The 20,510-nt window shown below is 37.2% G+C and overlaps 1 protein-coding gene across 1 annotated transcript in view; it reads left to right on the forward strand.

Annotated features, from left to right (window-relative positions):
• SNX6 (sorting nexin 6) overlaps positions 1-20,510 on the forward strand; it is a 54,863-nt gene that overhangs the window by 29,681 nt on the left and 4,672 nt on the right. The window contains exons 9-13 of the mRNA XM_060001882.2: positions 3,417-3,492; positions 5,029-5,068; positions 9,113-9,199; positions 18,251-18,410; positions 18,493-18,578. Of these exons, the coding sequence (XP_059857865.2) occupies positions 3,417-3,492; positions 5,029-5,068; positions 9,113-9,199; positions 18,251-18,410; positions 18,493-18,578 (449 nt within the window). The remainder of the gene's footprint in view (positions 1-3,416; positions 3,493-5,028; positions 5,069-9,112; positions 9,200-18,250; positions 18,411-18,492; positions 18,579-20,510) is intronic.

Here is a 20,510-nt window from a genome sequence, read left to right on the forward strand (position 1 = left end):
TCTTTAGGGTCCTCAGTAATTTCTAAGAGTTTAAAGGAGTCCTAAAACCAAAAAGTTTCAGAGCCTCTGATATACAGACAGGTCAGTAGGTACCTAGAAGTACGAACCTCCGTTTTGGGGTATTGTTACATACTCTAATAGAAAGGAGGAAGTAAAGAAGTCTCAGGCCTGGTAACTTCTATTCTTGTGTCATTCTTTTGAGAGAGTTAAGAGTTCTTTTTGTATTTTATTTTCCTATATCTTTGTGATTTGCAGATTCATTCTAATGAAGTAGTAGTTCTTAGTTGCCTGTTCAGTAGTTAAGAACTATATAGTCAAAGTGTGGGAAACTTGAATTCCTTCCTAAATTCATTACTGATTTGCTTTAGAGCCTTGGGCAGTTCACATAATTAGTCTTGTGTTGGTTTCCTTGTTTATAAAATGGCATTAAGGATAAAATATCTCATACTTTCACTCCTCTGTTAAGAAAAACTTTGTCCCAACCCATCATCTCCTGGCCCCTCCATCAGGACGCACACTACTCCCTACTCCCCACACACACCCAGAGTCACACAGTGCACCGTGAGGGCTCCAGCAGCACCCTGTGTGCCTTCCTAGGAAACCCCACACTCCACCCACCCCCACTAGGCCCTGGCCCCAGCTTGTAGGCACACCCCCTTCCCCAAAAAAAGAAAAACTTTGTAAATACGAAATGGTACATAACTAGTGTTGATTGTAGTAATTAGGAATACCTTTAAGTTTAGATTTGTTGATTTAAAAATGGAAGCCTACTATATATACTTTTTAAATTTCTTAAAAAGTTATTTAATTCATAAACATTGGCATATCTATTATGTGCCAACCATCATGTTAGACATTGATGATTTCAAGATGAAGAAAATAACAGTCTTTGCCATTAAGGAATTAATAATTTTGCAGGTGAGATAAACACTAAAAGCAAAAAATTACAATATATTGTAATTAATCCTGTCATAGAGGTGTATATTAGTGCCATGGAAGTATAAAGAACTATAGGAATCATCTGTTAAGAAAACAGAATATTAGTGATTCTTACTGATTCTGTTTATTTGACCAAGTGGAATGGTGTTTTAGGGGAGATGATAGTGATCCTGTTTTACAAAAATACGACTGTTGGGCTTCCCTGGTGGCGCAGTGGTTGAGAGTCCACCTGCCGATGCAGGGGACAGGGGTTCATGCCCCGGTCTGGGAAGATACCACATGCTGTGGAGTGACTGGGCCCGTGAGCCATGGCCGCTGAGCCTGCGCGTCCGGAGCCTGTGCTCTGCAACGGGAGAGGCCACAACAGTGAGAGGCCCGCGTACCGCAAAAAAAAAAAAAAAAAAAATACGACTGTTACATATAATTAATTATCTTACAGATATAGTGGACCCTTGAACAACACAGGTTTGAGCTATGTGAGTCCATTTATATATGGATTTTTCTTCAGTAAATATGTAGTATTGTAAAAGTACTACACGGTCTGAGGTTGGTTGAATCTGCAGGTGCAGAACTGTGGATACAGGGGCAACTATAAAGTTAAACAGGGATTTTTCACTGCGGGGAGGGTTGGCACCTGTAACCCCTGCATTGTTCAAGGGTCAACTGTAATAAAATTTTACAAAATTATAAAGTAAAAACTATTTTTTCATAATTAATGAACTTAGCCTGGATTATGAAAAATTAAGCTTTTCAACTTAATAATTTTATAAGTCACTGTGATTTATAAAATCAGGACAGTTTGTATATTTTTCGTGATCACATAATGCTGTAATAACTAAAGAGGGTAGTGTTCTCAAAGCCTAATGTTAGTTAGAATACAGGAATTTCTTGCTCCAAAAAATAATTTCAGGGTCAGCCTAAGCATAAACTATTAATGTATTCAATATTAAACACAGAAACCATTTTTGATTCCTACCTGTCAATAAACCAACCTTTAAGTGATTTTTGAGTATTATTTTTTTTTTTAACTTGTTAGAGTGTAGTGAAGAGTCTTATATATAAGTTACTGTTCATAGTCTGAAGTTTGTACTTGAAGTTTCTTTATGAAAGATATCAGGATAGAAGATTTGAGTAATAAGTAAGTAGTCACCAAATTTCAACCATATCAGTTGAATGTAATTTTGTGCAAAATAAGAAAGTATAATGTAAGCATTACTGTTTTGTTAGGGGATAAACACATAAAAGCCTGGTAAAAATACTACTAGTATAAGTGGGAATACAAAGTAGGCCTGTCTAGGATTTCATTAATGATAGCAAACATTTGTATAGTACTGTATACACTATGTGCCAAGTTTATAGTAATGTTTACTAACTCATTTAGTTCTCCAAATAATTATGTGAATTGGGTACCATTATTATCCCTATTTCCAGATGAGGAAACTGAGGCACAGGCAGGTTAAGTGATATGCCCAAGGTCATACAGCTGGTAAATTGGGAAGCTGGGATTGGACAGTTTGGTTACAGGTCCATGCTCTTAACCATTGCACTATGCTATTCCTTTTCTGAAATTATAATCTTTTCTCAACAAGGGCATTGTCCTGTGGGGCAAGCCCTAGGAGGAGTACTGTGCTGACGTTGAGTACTTTGCTTCCTAGCACCCAAGGGTAGTGGTACTACCATTCATCTAGCTTCCCAAGCTCCTGCCTCAGGTCTACTGTTTGTAAATCTTACCTGTTACATTTCCTAAATATCTTCCAGCTTTGTTAGTTCCTCTCTGCTCTTAATGTTTCCACTACCTTGATCCTGACCCTCAGCATCTGACACAGCAGTTTCCTGGTTGGTCACTGTGCCTTCTGTGTCTCTCCACTATTAGTCTTTATTCAAGGCAGCAGAATTTTTTAATCTAAAATCCTTATCAGGTTGATTGCACCACTACTAGGATTTTAAAATGTTTAATAACACCCATTCCCACAAGATCAGGTCCAAACTTCATCATGGCTTACAAAACCTTTCTTTCCCCCAAGATGCTTGGAAGAAAAATAAATTGATTTTTCCATCTTCAACCCTCTCCACTCCCCTCTGTACCCTGCAGTGCCATAGTCCCAGAAGGCTCTCTGAATATACTTTGCTCTTTTATGTCTCCCTGGCCTTTTTCCATGCTCTTCCCTTTATCCAGAATGCACTCTCCTCCTCTTTGCCTAGTAAAGATTTGCTCATCCTGCGAGCTCCAACTCCTATAGTGTCTGTAAATCCTTCCCTGACCTCCTCAGGTGAAATCATCTGTTTCCCGTGCTCGCGATGTAGTTTATACCTACTTCTAATATAAAATTCATCATTTTGTATTATTGTTTTTGTCATTTCTTTCACTAGACTTTGGGCATCTCATATTACATACACTTTTTTTGACAGGTAGGTATTCAGTAACTATTTTTGAATCAATGAATAAATATATTAAATTCTTAAAACTTTTTCCATAGGTGCTGCAGATGATTACAATAGAATTGGTTCTTCATTATATGCTTTAGGAACTCAGGATTCTACAGATATATGCAAGTAAGCATTCTGATTTAAAACATTAAATATAAGTAAAAGAAAATTTTTGTTGGCAGCTCAGGCACACACAATACTTCTGACCCAGCAGGCATTTTGGAATATTTTTGTCAAAACGCATTGATAATATGGAGCTTCTTTATAAACTTAGGTCAGTGTCATTCTTCTCTTCCCTTTCCCTCCTTTTTTTTTAAATCTGAGAAATAAAAATCGACCTTAGTATATATAATTTTAACATTTACAGTGTTTCATTTGATGAAAACTTGCCAATTTGTATGTGTGAAAGAGAATTTATGTTTAAATGTTCTTAGATTTTTATAATGTTTATTATAAATAAGAAATGCTGTTTTAGAATTAGAATATATATATATACACACATATATATACACACACACGTATATGTATATACACATATACGTATATATACACACACATACACACATACATATATATATATTTCGTTGGAGGCCAGATTTCAATGTACCATAAATAATCTTAGTTGCTGCTATAATGTTTAAACCCAGCTCTCTATTGAAAAATAATTCAAACACATTTTAAAAATTTTAAGTGGAAAAACTATTTTCATAGTCCATGCCTTTCTCCAAACCTCATCCTTGAACTTTTCTATAGTATATCCTGTCTCAGTAGACATGTCAGATCGTTTTTCAGCAAATCCAGTTTTTCAGCAAAACGCTAATTAACATGCTACCTTCCCAAAGAGTTAGTTCTTAAGTATTTGATAAGAAGGAAAAACGTCAACTTTGCCATGTGTTATCTTTTATAAACCTCTCAAAGCAAGTTCTTTTTAGTAATGTGAAGTTCATAAAATTCATTTTAGCTTTCAATAGTATTTGCCCTAATCCAAATATAATGTCATCGATAATTACATATTTTTACATACAGGATACCATTTAATAGTTTGGCATGGGGATATTTTTTTAGTTGGTGTCAGCGTTTGAGAGATGGGCTTTTTAATTAATAGTGAAAGTGGGGGCTTCACTGGTGGCCTAGTGGTAAGGACCCTGGGCTCTCACTGCAGTGGCCGGGCTCAATCCCTGGTTGCAGAAGATCCTGCAAGCTGCCTGGTGCGGCCAAAAAACAAAGTGAAAGTGAGCTATGAAATAGAGATTGGCTGTTCATTTGTGTTGTTTTCCAAAACAAAGCAGCTCCATTTGAAAGTATTTAAGACATAACTCTTTGGATGTCATTGCCCTGTACTTCCGTAATAATTTAAAGGTATGGTTTTATTTAATATTATGTGGCATATTACCAAAGGATATCGAGACAGATTTTTTAAGTTTTTAACATATGGCTTAGACCGCCACCTTGAAATGGGAAGATTTTCTGTAATCATATGTCAAAAGGAATCTGTTACATGGGTGGACGTACAGAGATTTTTGTTGAACTAAATGAAGTCTTCAGTGAACAAGACAAATATTGTAATGAGGTAAGAATGTTCATTATTAATCTGGTTTGGGGTATATTCTCTGAACATTTGAAATAGAAAATTATTTATGATGAAATATTTTTCCCTTCCAGGTTTTTTCTTAAAGTTTCAGAACTTTTTGATAAAACAAGAGTAAGTACTAATAATTAACCTTTGGGAGTCTAAATCTCTGCAAACGGTAGTGTTTAACTTGTTGGGCTGTGTTTAACTTTATTGAGGAAGATGAGTTATACTTCAAAAAGTTGAAGAGGCAGATTTAAATTTGGAAATAATGAGAGTTTTTCAGGAAATTTAGTTTTTGTTATGGTCTTTTGGTATATGTGTAAAAGTTCATACTCTTGATCAGAAAACGTGTTCATTAGGAGGCTGGGTTTATTTTTATGAAAGATCATTTTTTTCCTGGGGCTTTGTAAGCTAGAAGAAAATCTTAGATTCACTATAACTTTACCAAGATTATTGCTTTTGATCCCCCATGACACCCTGCTTTAAAAAAGAGTTGTATCAACATAAGACAAAAATATAACTGCAGAAAGTTTTCATTCATAGTAGTAATAATTTAATACTGATATAGTCTTGGTTTTCAGGGGTCATGTTAATTTATGATCATTCTATCTATCAGTTGATAGTGAAAATGTTTACTAGATTTGTAATGGTACTTAGCTGAGAGTCGTGGTGGCTAGTCCGTTGTAGAAATCAGATTTCATCATGACCTTGGCAGTTGAGTAGTGGAGACAAGTTGAAGAAAAGGAGATACTCTATCACAAAGGAAAAAGTTCTTAAATATGTAAGTAAATGTTATACTGGGGTCCATATAGCTCATTATTCTGCTTTGATATTTGTACCAGTGAGCATTTTCTGGGAAGGTATAGTTGTTTTTGTGTGCGTGTTCATTTATATCAAAAGAATAGGAATCTATCACAGACAGCCTTATGTGTCAATTCTTTTGGAAGCAGATGTCAAGGTGGGATTAAATGTACAAGAGATTTATTGTGAAAAACAAAGAGGAACGAGCAGGAGTAGACAGGAGGGGAGCGTTCCGATAATAGTGCAGGTCTACACCTGCAAAAGGAGAGGGAGAGGAAGGAGGACTGTGTAGGAAGAGTTTCAGACAATAGCGCAGTCCTAAGAAAGCTTTGTCCACGTCAGAGGGGAGTGCCTGAGCCAGAGCTGCCCATTAGAGGAGTTCTGCATCAGGCAAGAATGGGCTGGGTGGGGAGGATGGAACATAACTTTCGTATGAACATGGTTCCAGATCCAGAGATACTGCAGTTGGGGCTATCAGTCAACTGTGCTCCTTGCAGCAGACATTCCTCTTGGAGATCTGGGTGGCACATTTCCATAGCCCCAAAATTCTTTATTTCCTTTAGCATTTGCACGTTGTTCTGGTTATTATTGCTGTGTAACAAACCATCCTAAAATCAGTAGCTTTAAACAGCAACCATTTTAGTATGCCAGTGAACTCTTTGGTTCAGGAATTCTGAAAGGGCACAGCAGGGATGGCTTGCCTCTGCTCCATGATGTCTGGGGCCTCAACAGGGAAGATATGAGGGCCAGGGCCTGGAATCATCTGAAGGCTCTTTCACTCATATGTCTGGGGGTTGATACTGGCTATCAGCAGGAACTTCTGATAGGGCTGTTGGCTGTGACACCTACATGTGGCTTTCCCATGGAGCTGCTTAGGCTTCTTCACAGCATGGTAAAGAGGTTCCAAAAGCGAGTATCCCAAATTATGGGAAGTAGAAGCTGCTAGTTTCGTTAGGCCTGGGCTTGGAAACTGGCGCAGCATCATTCCTGTATTGGGCAAGCAGTCTGAGAGCCCAGATTGAAGGGGAGAAGACACATACCCTACTTAATGGAAGGAGAGAAGCCCTATTTAAAAGCACTGAACATCATCTAGCATGTCAAGAAGTTCTGTAAGTTTGTTTCTCCATAAAGAAACTTCAAGATTTTTTCAGAACTTTTTATTAAAGTGTATTATACATGTAGAAAAAAACACATAACAGAAGTGTACAGCTCAGTGAAATGTCACAGTTTAACACACTCATGTAATGAACACCCAGATCAAGAAATGGAACATTACCAGCAACTCAGATGCCCTGTTCCGCTTCAGCTGCCTTCTGAGTCACCACCTCGGCTGCAAGGCTAACCACTGTCCTAGCTTCTAACAGCAAAAATTAATTTTATTTTCATGTTTTATGTAAATGGATTATGCAGTATATATCCTTATGTCTGGTTTCTTTTACTCAATATTACATATATAAGATTCATTGGTGTTGCATGTCAGTATAGCTCCTTCATTCTTATTGCTGTATAGTTTTCCATTGCAAAAACATACCTAATTTTATTATCTTTTCTACTGGTAGGCATTTGGATAGTTGCTAGTTTGGGGCTCTTTACAAAGAGTACTGCTAAGACCATTCTTATTTATCTTCAGCTGAACATAAGTATTCATTTCTGTTGAATGTATGTAACTAGGAGAGGAAGTGATGGTTCATAGGATATCCATGTGAAAAGCTTTTGTAGGTACTGCCAAACTGTTTCCCAAAGTGATTGTAACAACTTACCTTCCCACCAGAATGAATGTGAGCATCTCACTGCTGCACAAGTTTGTAATATTTGGTATTTTAGCTGTTCTGGTGGATGTGTAGGGTTTTTTTAATTTTAACAACAATTTCAGAGTCGCAGAAAAATTGCAAGAATAGTACAAAGAATTCCTCTACATGTGTCACCCAGATTTTCTTAATGTTAACATTTTCTACATTACTTAAAGTTCTTTTATTCCCAGAAGTCCATGTTTATTGCTTTTTGCTCTTTGTGCACATTTCTCTCTCTCTTTTTTAAAGATAAGAATCAATTTTAACGTACCAGGACTTCCCTGGTGGTCCAATGGGTAAGACTCCACGCTCCCAATTCAAGGGGCTGGGGTTCAATCCCTGGTCTGGGAACTAGATCCCAGATGCCTTAACTAAGAGTTTGCATGCCTCAAGTAAAAATCCTGCACTTGGCAAAAAAGATCCTGCATAATGCAACTAAGACCTGGCACAGCCAAATAAATAAATATTTTTAAAAAAAATTTTTAATGTACCAATATGATTATCAGTGATTCTCCATACTGTCATCAATATCTAGTATAGAAAATGTTCCCAGTTGTCTCATAAATGGCTTTTTACGGTGGACTTTGTTTGAATCGGGATCCAAACAAGGTTCCCACATTGTATTTGGTTGACATGATACATTCTTCTTTATTCTCTGTCTCTCCAGACTGAATGAAGAGTTCTCATCTTTTTCTTTTTTATTTTTCTTTTTTTTTTTAAATCATCCTTGTTTTTATTTATTTACTTTATTTATTTTTGGCTGCGTTGGGTCTTGATTGCGGCACACAGGATCTTTTGTTGTGTTATGTGGGCTCATCGTAGCGCAGGCCGGCTTCTCTCTAGTTGTAGCACATGGGCTTCTTGCTCGTTGTGGTGCTGCGGGCTCCAGGGCATGTGGGCTCTTCGTCGCGGTGCACAGGCTTCTCTCTAGTTGTGGCATGTGGGCTTCTTTCTAGTTGTGATGCAGACTTCTCTCTAGTTGTGGCGCACGGGCTCCAGAGCGTGTGGGCTCTGTAGTTGTGGCACGTGGGCTTAGTTGCCCCGTGGCATGTGGGATCTTAGTTCCCCGCCCAGGGATTGAACCCTTGTCCCCTGCATTGGAAGGCAGATTCTTAACCACTGGACCACCAAGGAAGTCCCGAGTTCTCATCTTTTTAGTCAGACTTAATGTTTTAAAATTGTTTTCTGGTTGTCCACAGCAGAAGGATTGGTTTGAATTACCTAGTCTACTGCTGTTGCCAGCCTCTATTACTTTATAATCATGTGTACATATCAATTGCCATTGAAATGCATAGAGAGAAAAATACAGGTGAACCTGAAATATGATATTGAAACTCATTACAGCCAAGAACTTGAGTCAAATATAGAATCCTTCCGTAAATTCACTAATCTGTTCATTTTTTTGTCAGTTACAAAAAAAAAAACTAACAGACTAACAAAAGAGAAGGAAAGGAAACTTAGTTTAAATAGGAATTGATACTGTAGTTATTTATAACTAATATTTTTACAATAATTAAGAAAGAAAACACTGAGTATAGAATGTAAGTACTGATTAAATACCCAATTTTTTCCCCTTTTTCAGAAAATAGAAGCCCGAGTGTCAGCTGATGAGGACCTCAAACTTTCTGACCTTTTAAAATATTACTTAAGAGAATCTCAAGCTGCTAAGGTAACTATTCTTTTTTTTTAAATGGACTGCTTTACAAAAGCCATCATCTCCTTAGAGGTTGTTAGACTTAAGATTGTTAAAGATGACTTATCTCTTGATTTTAAATTATATTTTTAAGTATGATTTTTTTTTTCTCCTTTTATAAATTGTAGGTCAGGGAACCCCACATAAATGTTTCCTCTATAAACTCCTGATAGAATTTGTCTAGAAATTTTTTTTAATTGAATTTGGTATATTTAGTCAGGTGAAATACCTGCAAAAACAAAAGTAAAACCCCCAAATAACAGTTGTACAGCTAAAGGATTCCTAATTTTGTCTATCTAAGTCCTCTATTGAGGGTGAGAGAACCATAAAAGAGAAGTATGTTTTATTTTAAGGCATCTCAAGTTTCCTTTTGGAAATCTATGTGCAAAACTAAAACTCTTACTAATCAAAAAAAAGTTTAATAAAAACATCTAAAAAGCACTGAAAAGTTAGTGGCTCAGATACTCCAAATTCCATGTTAATTTATAAATTGAGATGTTGTACAGAAAATTCCCATCTAATCATGGGATTGCTGGGTCATATGGTAGTTCTATTTTTAGTTTTTTAAGGAACCTACATACTGCTCTCCATAGTGGCTGTATCAATTACATTCCCAACAACATTCTCCACACCCTCTCCAGCATTTATTGTTTGTAGATTTTTTGATGATGGCCATTCTGACCAGTATGAGGCGATACCTCATTGTGGTTTTGATTTGCTTTTCTTTAATGATTAGTGACGTTGAGCATCCTTTCATGTGTTTGTTGGCAATCTATATCTTCTTTGGAGAAGTGTCTGTTTAGGACTTCTGTCCATTTTTGGATTGGGTTTTTTGGGTTTTTTTTGATATTGAGCTGCATGAGCTGCTTGTATATTTTGGAGATTAATCCTTTGTCACTTGCTTCGTTTGCAAATATTTTCTTGCATTCCAGGTGTTGCCTTTTCATCTTGTTGATGGTTTCCTTTGCTGTGCAAAAGCTTTTAAGTTTCATTAGATCCCATTTTTGGTTTTATTTCCATTTCTCTAAGAGGTGGGTCAAAAAGGATCTTGCCGTGATTTCTGTCATAGAGTGTTCTGCCTATGTTTTCCTCTAAGAGTTTTATAGTGTCTGGCCTTACATTTAGGTCTTTAATCCATTTTGAGTTTATTTTTGTGTATGGTGTTAGGAAGTGTTCTAATTTCATTGTTTTACCTTGTAGCTGTCCAGTTTTCCCAGCACCATTTATTGAAGAGGCTGTCTTTTCACCATTGTATATGTTCTTGCCTCCTTTGTCAAAGATAAAGTGACCATATGTGAGTGGGTTTATCTCTGGGCTTTCTATCCTGTTCCGTTGATCTGTATTTCTGTTTTTGTGCCAGTACCATACTGTCTTGATTACTGTAGCTTTGTGGTATAGTCTGAAGTCAGGGAGCCTGATTCCTCCAGCTCCGTTTTTCTTTCTCAGGATTGCCTTGGCTATTCAGGGTCTTCTGTGTTTCCATACAAATTGTAAAATTTTTTGTTCTACTTCTGTGAAAAATGCCATTGGTAGTTTGATAGGGATTGCATTGAATCTGTAGATTGCTTTGGGTAATATAGTCATTTTCATGATGTTGATTCTTCCACTCCAAGAACGTGGTATATCTCTCCATCTGTTTGTATCGTCCTTGATTTCTTTCATCAGTGTCTTATAGTTTTCTGAGTACAAGTCTTTCGCCTCCTTAGGTAGGTTTATTCCTAGGTATTTTATTCTTTTTGTTGCAGTGGTAAATGGGAGTGTTTCCTTAATTTCTCTTTCAGATTTTTCATCATTAGTGTATAGGAATGCAAGAGATTTCTGTGCATTAATTTTGTATCCTGCTATTTTACCAAATTCATTGATTAGTTCTAGTGGTTTTCTGGTAGCATCTTTAGGATTCTCTGTGTATAGTATCATGTCATCTGCAAACAGTAACAGTTTTGCTGCTTCTTTTCCGATTTGGATTCCTTTTATTTCTTTTTCTTCTCTGATTGCCGTGCCTAAAACTTCCAAAACTATGTTGAATAATAGAGGTGAGAGTGGGCTCCCTTGTCTTTTTTTTTTTTTTAAGTGAAATGTGATTTATTTCAATGTTTTTTGTTATTTTTTTATTTTTGACTGTGTTGGGTCTTCGTTTCTGTGCAAGGGCTTTCTCTGGTTGTGGCAAGCGGGGGGCCACTCTTCATCGCAGTGTGCAGGCCTCTCACTATCGTGGCCTCTCTTGTTGCGGAGCACAGGCTCCAGACGCGCAGGCTCAATAGTTGTGGCTCACGGGCCTAGTTGCTCCGCGGCATGTGGGATCTTCCCAAACCAGGGCTCGAACCCATGTCCCCTGCATTGGCAGGCAGATTCTGAACCACTGCGCCACCAGGGAAGCCCCAGCTCCCTTGTCTTGTTCCTGATCTTAGAGGAAATGGTTTCAGTTTTTCACCATTGAGAATGATGTTGGCTGTGGGTTTGTCACATATGGCCTTTATTATGTTGAGGTAGGTTCCCTCTATGCCCACTTTCTGGAGAGTTTTATCATAAATGAGTGTTGAATTTTGTCGAAAGCTTTTTCTGCATCTGTTAAGATTATCATATGGTTTTTATCCTTTAATTTGTTACTATGGTGTATCACATTGATTTGCATATATTGAAGAATCCTTGCATTGCTGGGATAAACCCCACTTGATCATGGTGTGTGAACCTTTTAATGTGCTGTTGGATTCTGTTTGCTAGTATTTTGTTGAGGATTTTTGCATCTATGTTCATCACTAACACTGGCCTGTAGGTTTTTTTGTGACATCTTTGGTTTTGGTATCAGGGTATTTGTGACCTCGTAGAATGAGTTTGGGAGTGTTCCTTTTTCTGCTGTATTTTGGAAGAGTTTGAGAAGGATAGATGTTAGCTCTTCTCTAAATATTCGATAGAATTCACCTGTGAAGCCATCTGGTCCTGGGCTTTTGTTTGGTGGAAGTTTTTATTTTTTTGTTTTTTTTTTTCTGGTGGAAGATTTTTAATCAGTTTCAGTTTCAGTGCTTGTGATTGTTCTGTTCATATTTTCTGTTTCTTCCTGGTTCAGTCTTGGAAGCTTGTACTTTTCTAAGAATTTGTCCATTTCTTCCAGGTTGTCTATTTTATTGGCATACAGTTGCTTGTAGTAGTCTCTCATGATCCTTCGTATTTCTGCAGTGTCAGTTGTTACTTCTCCTTTTTCATTTCTAACTCTGTTGATTTGAGTCTTCCTTTTTTTCTTGATGAATCTGGCTAATGGTTTATCAATTTTGTTTATCTTCTCAAAGAACCAGCTTTTAGTTTTATTGATCTTTGCTATTGTTTCCTTCATTTCTTTTTCATTTATTTCTTATCTAATCTTTATGAATTCTTTCCTTCTGCTAACTTTGAGGTTTTTTTGTTCTTTTCTCTAATAGCTTTAAGTGTAAGTTTAGGTTGTTTATTTGAGATTTTTCTTGTTTCTTGAGGTAGGATTGTATTGCTATAAATTTCCCTCTTAGAACTGCTTTTGCTGTATCCCATAGGTTTGGGGTCATCATGTTTTCATTGTCATTTGTTTCTAGGTATTTTTTGATTTCCTGTTTGATTTCTTCAGTGATTTCTTGGTTATTTAGTAGCGTATTGTTTAGCCTCCATGTGTTTGTATTTTTTACAGTTTTTTTCCTGTAATTGAAATCTAGTCTCATAGTGTTGTGGTCAGAAAAGATACTTGATACAATTTCAATTTTCTTTCAGCTGTTTTTCTTTTTCAATTTTCTTAAATTTACTGAGGCTTACAGAGGCTTGATTTTACAGAATAATTTTACTGCCCCAGAAATCCTGTGTTCCATCTATTCACTCACCTTCCTCCTAACCTCTGTTGATTTTTTAATTGCTTTCATAGTTTTGCCTTTTCCAAAATGTCATATAGTTGGGTCTTTTCATATTGGCTTCTTCACTTAGTAATGTGCATTTAAGTTTCCTCTATGTCTTTTCATGGCTTGATAGCTCATTTCTCTTTAGCACTTAATAACATTCTGTTGCCTTGGTATATCAAGTTTATTTATCCACTGACCTACTGAAGGACATCTTGGTTGCTTCTAAGTTTTGGCAATTATCAGTACAGCTGCTGTAAACATCAGTGTGCAGGTTTTTGTGTGAACATAAGTTTTCAACTCCTTTGAGTAATAAATAGCAAGGAGCACAATCACTAGATCGTATGATAAGAGTATGTTTAGTTCTAACTGTCTTCCAAAGTGCCTATATCATTGCATTCTCACCAGCAATGAATGAGAGTTCCTGTTGCTTAACATCCTCACCAGCATTTGGTATTGTCAGAATTGTAGATTTTGGCCATTCTAACAAGGTGTGTAGAGGTATGTCGTTTTAATTTGCATTTCCGTGATGACATTTGATGTGAAGCATCTTTTCACAAGCTTATTATATGCCACCTCTGTGTCTTCTTTGGTGAGGTGTCTGTCTTGAAAAAAAAGGTCTATGGCCGATTCTTTACTTTGGTGGTTAAGTTTTAAGAGTTCTTTGTGTATTTTGGACAGCAGTCCTTTTTATCAAATATCTTGTAAAAAATTTTTCTTGGTCTGGTGGCTTGTCTTCTTGACACTGTCTTTTGCTGAGCAGACATTTTTTATTTTTTTTTATTTTCTTCCTTTAATTTTATGTATTTATTTATTTTTGGCTGCGTTGGGTCTTTGTTGCTGCGCGTAGGCTTTCTCTAGTTGTGGCAAGTAGGGGCTACTTTTTGTTTTTTTTTTTTTGCGGTACGCAGGCCTCTCACTGCCGTGGCCTCTCCCGTTGCAGAGCACAGACCCCAGATGCGCAGGCCCAGTGGCCATGGCTCACGGGCCCAGCTGCTCCGCAGCATGTGGGATCCTCCCAGACCGGGGCACGAACCCGCGTCCCCTGCATCAGCAGGCGGACTCTCAACCACTGCGCCACCAGGGAAGCCCCAGGGGGCTACTCTTTGTTGCAGTGCGCAGGCTCCTCATTGCGGTGGCTTCACTTGTTGCAGAACGTGAGCTCTAAGTGCGCGGGCTTCAGTAGTTGCAGCACGCAGACTCAGTAGTTGCAGCACATGGGCCCTAGAGCGCGCATGCTTCAGTAGTTGTGGCACATGGGCTCAGTAGTTGTGACACACAGGCTCTAGGGCACGTGGGCTTTCCATAGTTATGGCACACAGGCTCAGTAGTTGTGGCTCACGGGCTGTAGAGCGCAGGCTCAGTAGTTGTGGCGCACAGGCTTAGTTGCTCTGTGGCATGTGGGATCTTCCCGGACCAGGGCTTGAAGCCATGTTGCCTGCCTTGGCAGGCGGATTCTTAACCACTGTGCCACCAGGGAAGTCCCAGCAATTTTTAATTTTAAAGAAGTCCAACTTACCAATTATTTCTTTCTTGGATCATCCCTTTGGTGTTGTATCTAAAAAGTTATCACCACGTGCAAGGTCATGTGGATTTTCTCCTGTGTTTTGCATTTTACATTTAGGTCTATGATCCATTGAGTTAATTTTCATGAAGGGTGTAAGGGCTGTGTATAAATTCGTTTCTTTGCATGTGGATATCCAGGTTTCCCAGCACCATTTGTTGAAAAGATTATCTTTTCTCCATTGTATTGCTTTTGCTCCTCTGTCAAAAGATCAGTTGTCTGTATTTGTGTGAGTCTAGTGCTGGGCTCTCTATTCTGTTGTATTGATCTATTTGTCTGTTCTTTGACCAGTACCACACTGTCTAGATTACTGTAGCTTTATAGAAAGGTTTAAAGTAGATAGTGTCAGTCCTCTGACTTTGTTCTTCTCCTTCACTGTTGTGTTACTCTGTGTCTTTTGCATTTCCACACAAACTTTAGAATCAATTGGTTGATGTCTACAAAATAACTTGCCAGGATTTTGATTGGGATTATGTTGAATCCATAGATCAATTTGGAAAGAACTGATTTTGACAATATTGAGTCTCCCTATCCATGAACATGGAATATCTCTCCATTTATTTAGTGCTTTGATTTCTTTTATCCAAGTTTTGTAGTTTTCCTCAAAAGTTGTACTTGCTTTGTTAGATTAATACCTAAGTATTTCATTCTCTGGAGTGCTAATTAATGTAAATGGTATTGTGTTTTTAATTTCAAATTTCACTTGTTCATTGCTGGTATACAAGAAAGCAATCTACTTTTGTATACTGATGTTCTCTTGTAAAACTTTATTATACTCATTTATTAATTCCAGGAGTTTTTCTATATAAACAGTCTTGTTATCTGGCATCTGTAAACAAAAGACAGTTTTGTTTCTTCCTTTCAAATCTGTATACTTTTTATTTCTTTTTCTTATTGCATTAGCTAGGACCTACAGTACAATATTGAGAAAGAGTGGTGAGATGGGACATCCGTGTGTTGTTCCTGATATTAGTGGGAAAGCTTCTAGTTTTTCACTATTAAGTATGATGTTAGCTGTAGGTTTTTTGTAGATGTTCTTTATCAAGTTGAGAGTGTTACTTCTATTCCTATTTTGCTGACGAAACAGTCAGTTGATTTTTGACAGAGTGCTGGGACAATATAGTGAGGAAAATAATAGACTTCCAATGAAAGGTACTGGGACAACTGAATGGTCACATGAAAAAGAATAAAGTTGGACCTTCCTCACACCATGGATAGAAAATTTACTCAAAATGGATCAAAGGTCTAAATGTAAGAGCTAAAACTATAACATTTTTAGAAGAAAACATAAACATAAATCTTCTTGATTGCCTTAATTAGGCATTGATTTCTTAGCCATAACCAGAAGCATACCAACCAAATAAAAATAATAAATTGGACTTTATTAAAATTTTAAAAACTTTTGTTTAAAGTTTTTTGTATCAAAAACACTATCGAGGGCTTCCCTGGTGACGCAGTGGTTGAGAGTCCGCCTGCCAATGCGGGGGACACGGGTTCATGCCCCAGTCTGGGACAATCCCACATGCCGCAGAGCGGCTAGGCCTGTGAGCCATGACTGCTGAGCCTGCGTGTCCAGGGCCTGTGCTCCACAATGGGAGAGGCCACAACAGTGAGAGGCCTGCGTACCGCAAAAAAAAAAAAAAAAACTATCGAGAAAAATATAAAAACCCACAGACCAGGAGAAAATATCGGGTTGACCAGAAAGTTCATTCTGGCTTTTGCATAAGATGTTACAAACAAACTTTCTGACCAACCCAATATTTGGAAATCATGTAAGTCCCTAATAAGCAACTGGTATTCAGAATATATAAAGAACTCTTAGTAAAAAGACAAAGAGTCCAGTTAAAAAGTGGGCAAAAGACAAAAAAGATATACAAATGGCCAATAAATATGTAAAAAGGTGCTCAACATCTTTAGCCCTCAGGGAAATGCACATTAAAACCACAGTGCTATATCACTTCACACCTACTAGGTGGCTGTAATCAAAAAGACATAACAGTATTGACAAGGATGTGGAGAAATTGGACCCCTCATATAGTTTTGGTGGGAAAATGTAAAATGGTGCGGTTACTTTGGAAATAATCTGGCAATTTCTCAAAAGATTCAACATAGAGTTACAAGGTGACCCAGTAATTCCACTCCTAAGTAATGAGGTATGAAAGAGAAATGAAATGTGAAAACATGTCCGCACAAAAACTTGTACACACATGTTCATAACAGCATTATTATGAAATAGCCAAAAAGTGGAAACAAACCAAATGTCTGTCAGCTAACGAATGGATAAATCAATGTGGTATGTCCATACAATGAAATATGATTTAGCAATAAAAGGAATGAAGTACTGATTCATGCTATAAAACGGATGAACTTGAAACTTTATGCTAAGTGAAAAAGCCAGACACGGGAATTCCCTGGCGATACGGTGTTTAGGGCTGTACACTTTCACTGCTGAAAGCCCAGGTTCAATCCCTGGTCAGGGAACTAAGATCCCGCAAGCCGCAGCACAGCCAAAAAGGAAAAAAAAAAAAAGGCCAGATACAAAAGGCCACATATTATATGATTCCTTTTTAAAATATTTTATTTATTTATTTGGTTGCGAAGGGTCTTAGTTGCGGCAGGCGGGCTTCTTAGTTGCGGCAGGCGGGAGCCTTAGTTGTGGCATGCACGTGGGATCTAGTTCCCTGACCAGGGATCGAACCCGGGCCCCCTGCATTGGGAGCGTGGAGTCTTATCCACTGCGCCACCAGGGAAGTCCCTGATTCCTTTTTTTTTTTTTTTTTTTTTTTTTTTGCGGTACGCGGGCCTCTCACTGTTGTGGCCTCTCCCGTTGCGGAGCACAGGCTCCGGACGTGCAGGTTCAGCGGCCATGGCTCACGGGCCCAGCCCCTCCGCGGCACGTGGGATCTTCCCAGACCGGGGCACGAACCAGAGTCCCCTGCATCGGCAGGCGGACTCTCAACCACTGCACCACCACGGAAGCCCCCTGATTCCTTTTTTAATGAAATGTCCAAAATAGGCAAATCTATAGAGACAGAAAGCAGATTAATGGTTGTCCATGGCTGGAGGTGGGGGTTGTGGAAGGAAATGGAGAGTGACTGCTAAAGGACCTGGTTTCTTTTTGGGTGACGAAAATGTTCTAAAATTGAGGCTAGTGATGGTTACACAACTGTCTGAGCATACTACAAACCATTGAATCGTGCACTTATATGAGTGAGTTAGGGACTCCCCTGGTGGCACAGTGGTTAAGGCTCTGAGCTCCCATTGCAGGGGGCCCAGGTTTGATCCCTGGTCAGGGAACTAGATCCCATATGCATGCCACAACTAAGAGTTCACATGCCACAACTAAGGAGCTGGTGAGCCGCAACAAAGGAGCCCGCCTGCTGCAACTAAGATCTGGCACAACCAAATAAATATATAAATTTTAAAAATAAATAAATGAGTGAGTTATGTGGTGATTTGAATTATATCTCAATAAAGCTGTTACTAAAAAAATTTAGAAGAATGACATGTGGCATTCACTGTGTGTTAGCTCTGGTGATGGGGGTGGCGGTGGCTGAGGGCAGCTACTAGAAACATGCAGCATATATTATCGTGAAGCATTCTGTTTTATAGGATCTCCTGTATCGAAGATCTAGGTCACTAGTGGATTATGAAAATGCTAATAAAGCACTGGATAAAGCAAGAGCAAAAAATAAAGATGTTCTGCAGGCTGAAACGTCCCAACAGTTATGTTGTCAGAAGTTTGAAAAAATATCTGAATCTGCAAAACAAGGTACTCTTATATTAACCTTTAATCATAAGGTATGGTTTGGACTATTATATAAATAGTTAATCCTAATTTGTTTTGTTCACAGAGCTTATAGATTTTAAGACAAGAAGAGTTGCTGCATTCAGAAAAAATTTAGTGGAACTGGCAGAGTTAGAACTGAAGCATGCAAAGGTAGTATCATATTAAAGATTTAATAATTTAAGTGACATAATTTACAAATGAGTCAGTTATGAAACTTTATACTAATTTTTAAAATAGAGAATCTTAAAATTGAGAGGGATTTTAAAGGTTATCTAATTTAAACAAGAAAAATATCTATAATGTCTCTAATGGTCAGCTTTGCAAAACTCTAGTACCTAATATGGAAAAACAGTATCATTTTTTGACTAGTTGTTAAAAAAAAAATCTTACTTAATAAAAACATCACTTAAAATTTTATTTAACATTTGCCATCTTCAAAGGGACTGAAAATTTTAAATGTATTCAAAATTCCCCAAACTATAAATATTAAAGGAATTTTTAAAAACTTTTATGTTATTTCGTGATAAATTTATAACATTTATAAGTATAAAGTTATTAAAGCTTAAAACTACACTGAGATTTTTGGTATACTCTATAATGAGCACGAATTTACTTCTGTGTAACTTTGACATGTTTAATTCCTCTTTCACAGTTTACCCTTCAGATATTTACATCCTTCATATTCTCCATATATCTTCTTTTCTCCATGCCAGACATCCTTTGGCTAAATATTTTTCATCCCATACACCTCAACAAGATTTTTATTGTGTTATTGCCCTACTGTCATTACTCTTTTAAAATATTATACCTGAAAATGGAAACACATTTACATACATAGAATGATTATTGTTCACATTTCTTCTTACAGCATGTTTTATTCTATTTTTTTTTAACTAATTTATTTTTTATTGAAGTATAGTTGATTTACAATGTGTTGGTTTCGGGTGTACAGCAAAGTGATTCAGTTATACATATATATGTATATATTCTTTTTCAGATTCTTTTCCCATAGAGGTTATTACAGAATATTGAGTATAGTTCCCTGTGCTATATAGTAGGTCCTTGTTGTTTATCTGTTTTATATATAGTAGTGTGTATGTTACTCCCAAATTCCTAATTTATCCCTCCCCTCCAAGCATGTTTTATATGTATAAGATACGGGTTTTTTTAACTGCCATATTTCACCAGCTTGATTTGGCTATAATCACACTTTTTCTCTCTTTCTAAGTCACTTCTTGAACCTCCGCCCTGTGGTTGTGTGTGTAATTTTTTTAGTAATTATTTTCATTTTTGTGGTAAGAAACACATAACATAAAATTTACCATCTTAACGATTTTTAAGTGTACAGTTAAGTAGTATTAAGTATATTCATGTTGTACAATGGCTCTCTAGAACTTTTTCATTTATTGAGCACTTATTTTAAAAATGTAATTGCAGGCCACGTTTGTCTGTTAGATTTAAGCTTGCTCGTCTTAGCCCAGCGCATTGAGATCTTTTGGAAAAGATCATATAGTACTTTTAGCACTTCTTATAGTATTTGACTATTATACTAGTTTATCCTGTCAAGTGATGGACATTTGTAATTTGTATGAACTCCCTTTTATGTCTTCATCTAAGTTCTGATTTAAAAGGTTGATCAGGATTAAAGGAATCACTATTTGTTAACCTACCTTTTGAAAGTAAGTGGCACCAAAAAAAATTTAGTTCCTTTCTTTCTATACTAATTAATATTAACTTATTAATTAATATTCTTTGGTTATAGTTATTTGGATAGTTAGGAATTCATTTATACTATTATCAACCATTATTTTTCCCATTTTATCTGTGAAGGACATAAGGAGTATCAAGTTACTTATTAAAATCAAGATATACGTTGTCTGATTTGCTGGGCTAATAACCCTGTCAGAAGAAAATGTATGGACCTCCCTGGTGGTCCAGTGGTTAAGACTCTGCATTTCCCCTGCAGGAGGCGTGGGTTTGATCCCTGGTCGGGGAACTAAGATCCTGCGTGCCATGCATTGTGGCCCAAAAAAAGGAAAATGTTTTTATAAGCCTGGCATGATTTATTCTTATTGAGCCTGT

This window comes from Delphinus delphis, chromosome 2 (assembly GCF_949987515.2).
Source record: "Delphinus delphis chromosome 2, mDelDel1.2, whole genome shotgun sequence".
Classification (NCBI taxonomy): domain Eukaryota; kingdom Metazoa; phylum Chordata; class Mammalia; order Artiodactyla; family Delphinidae; genus Delphinus; species Delphinus delphis.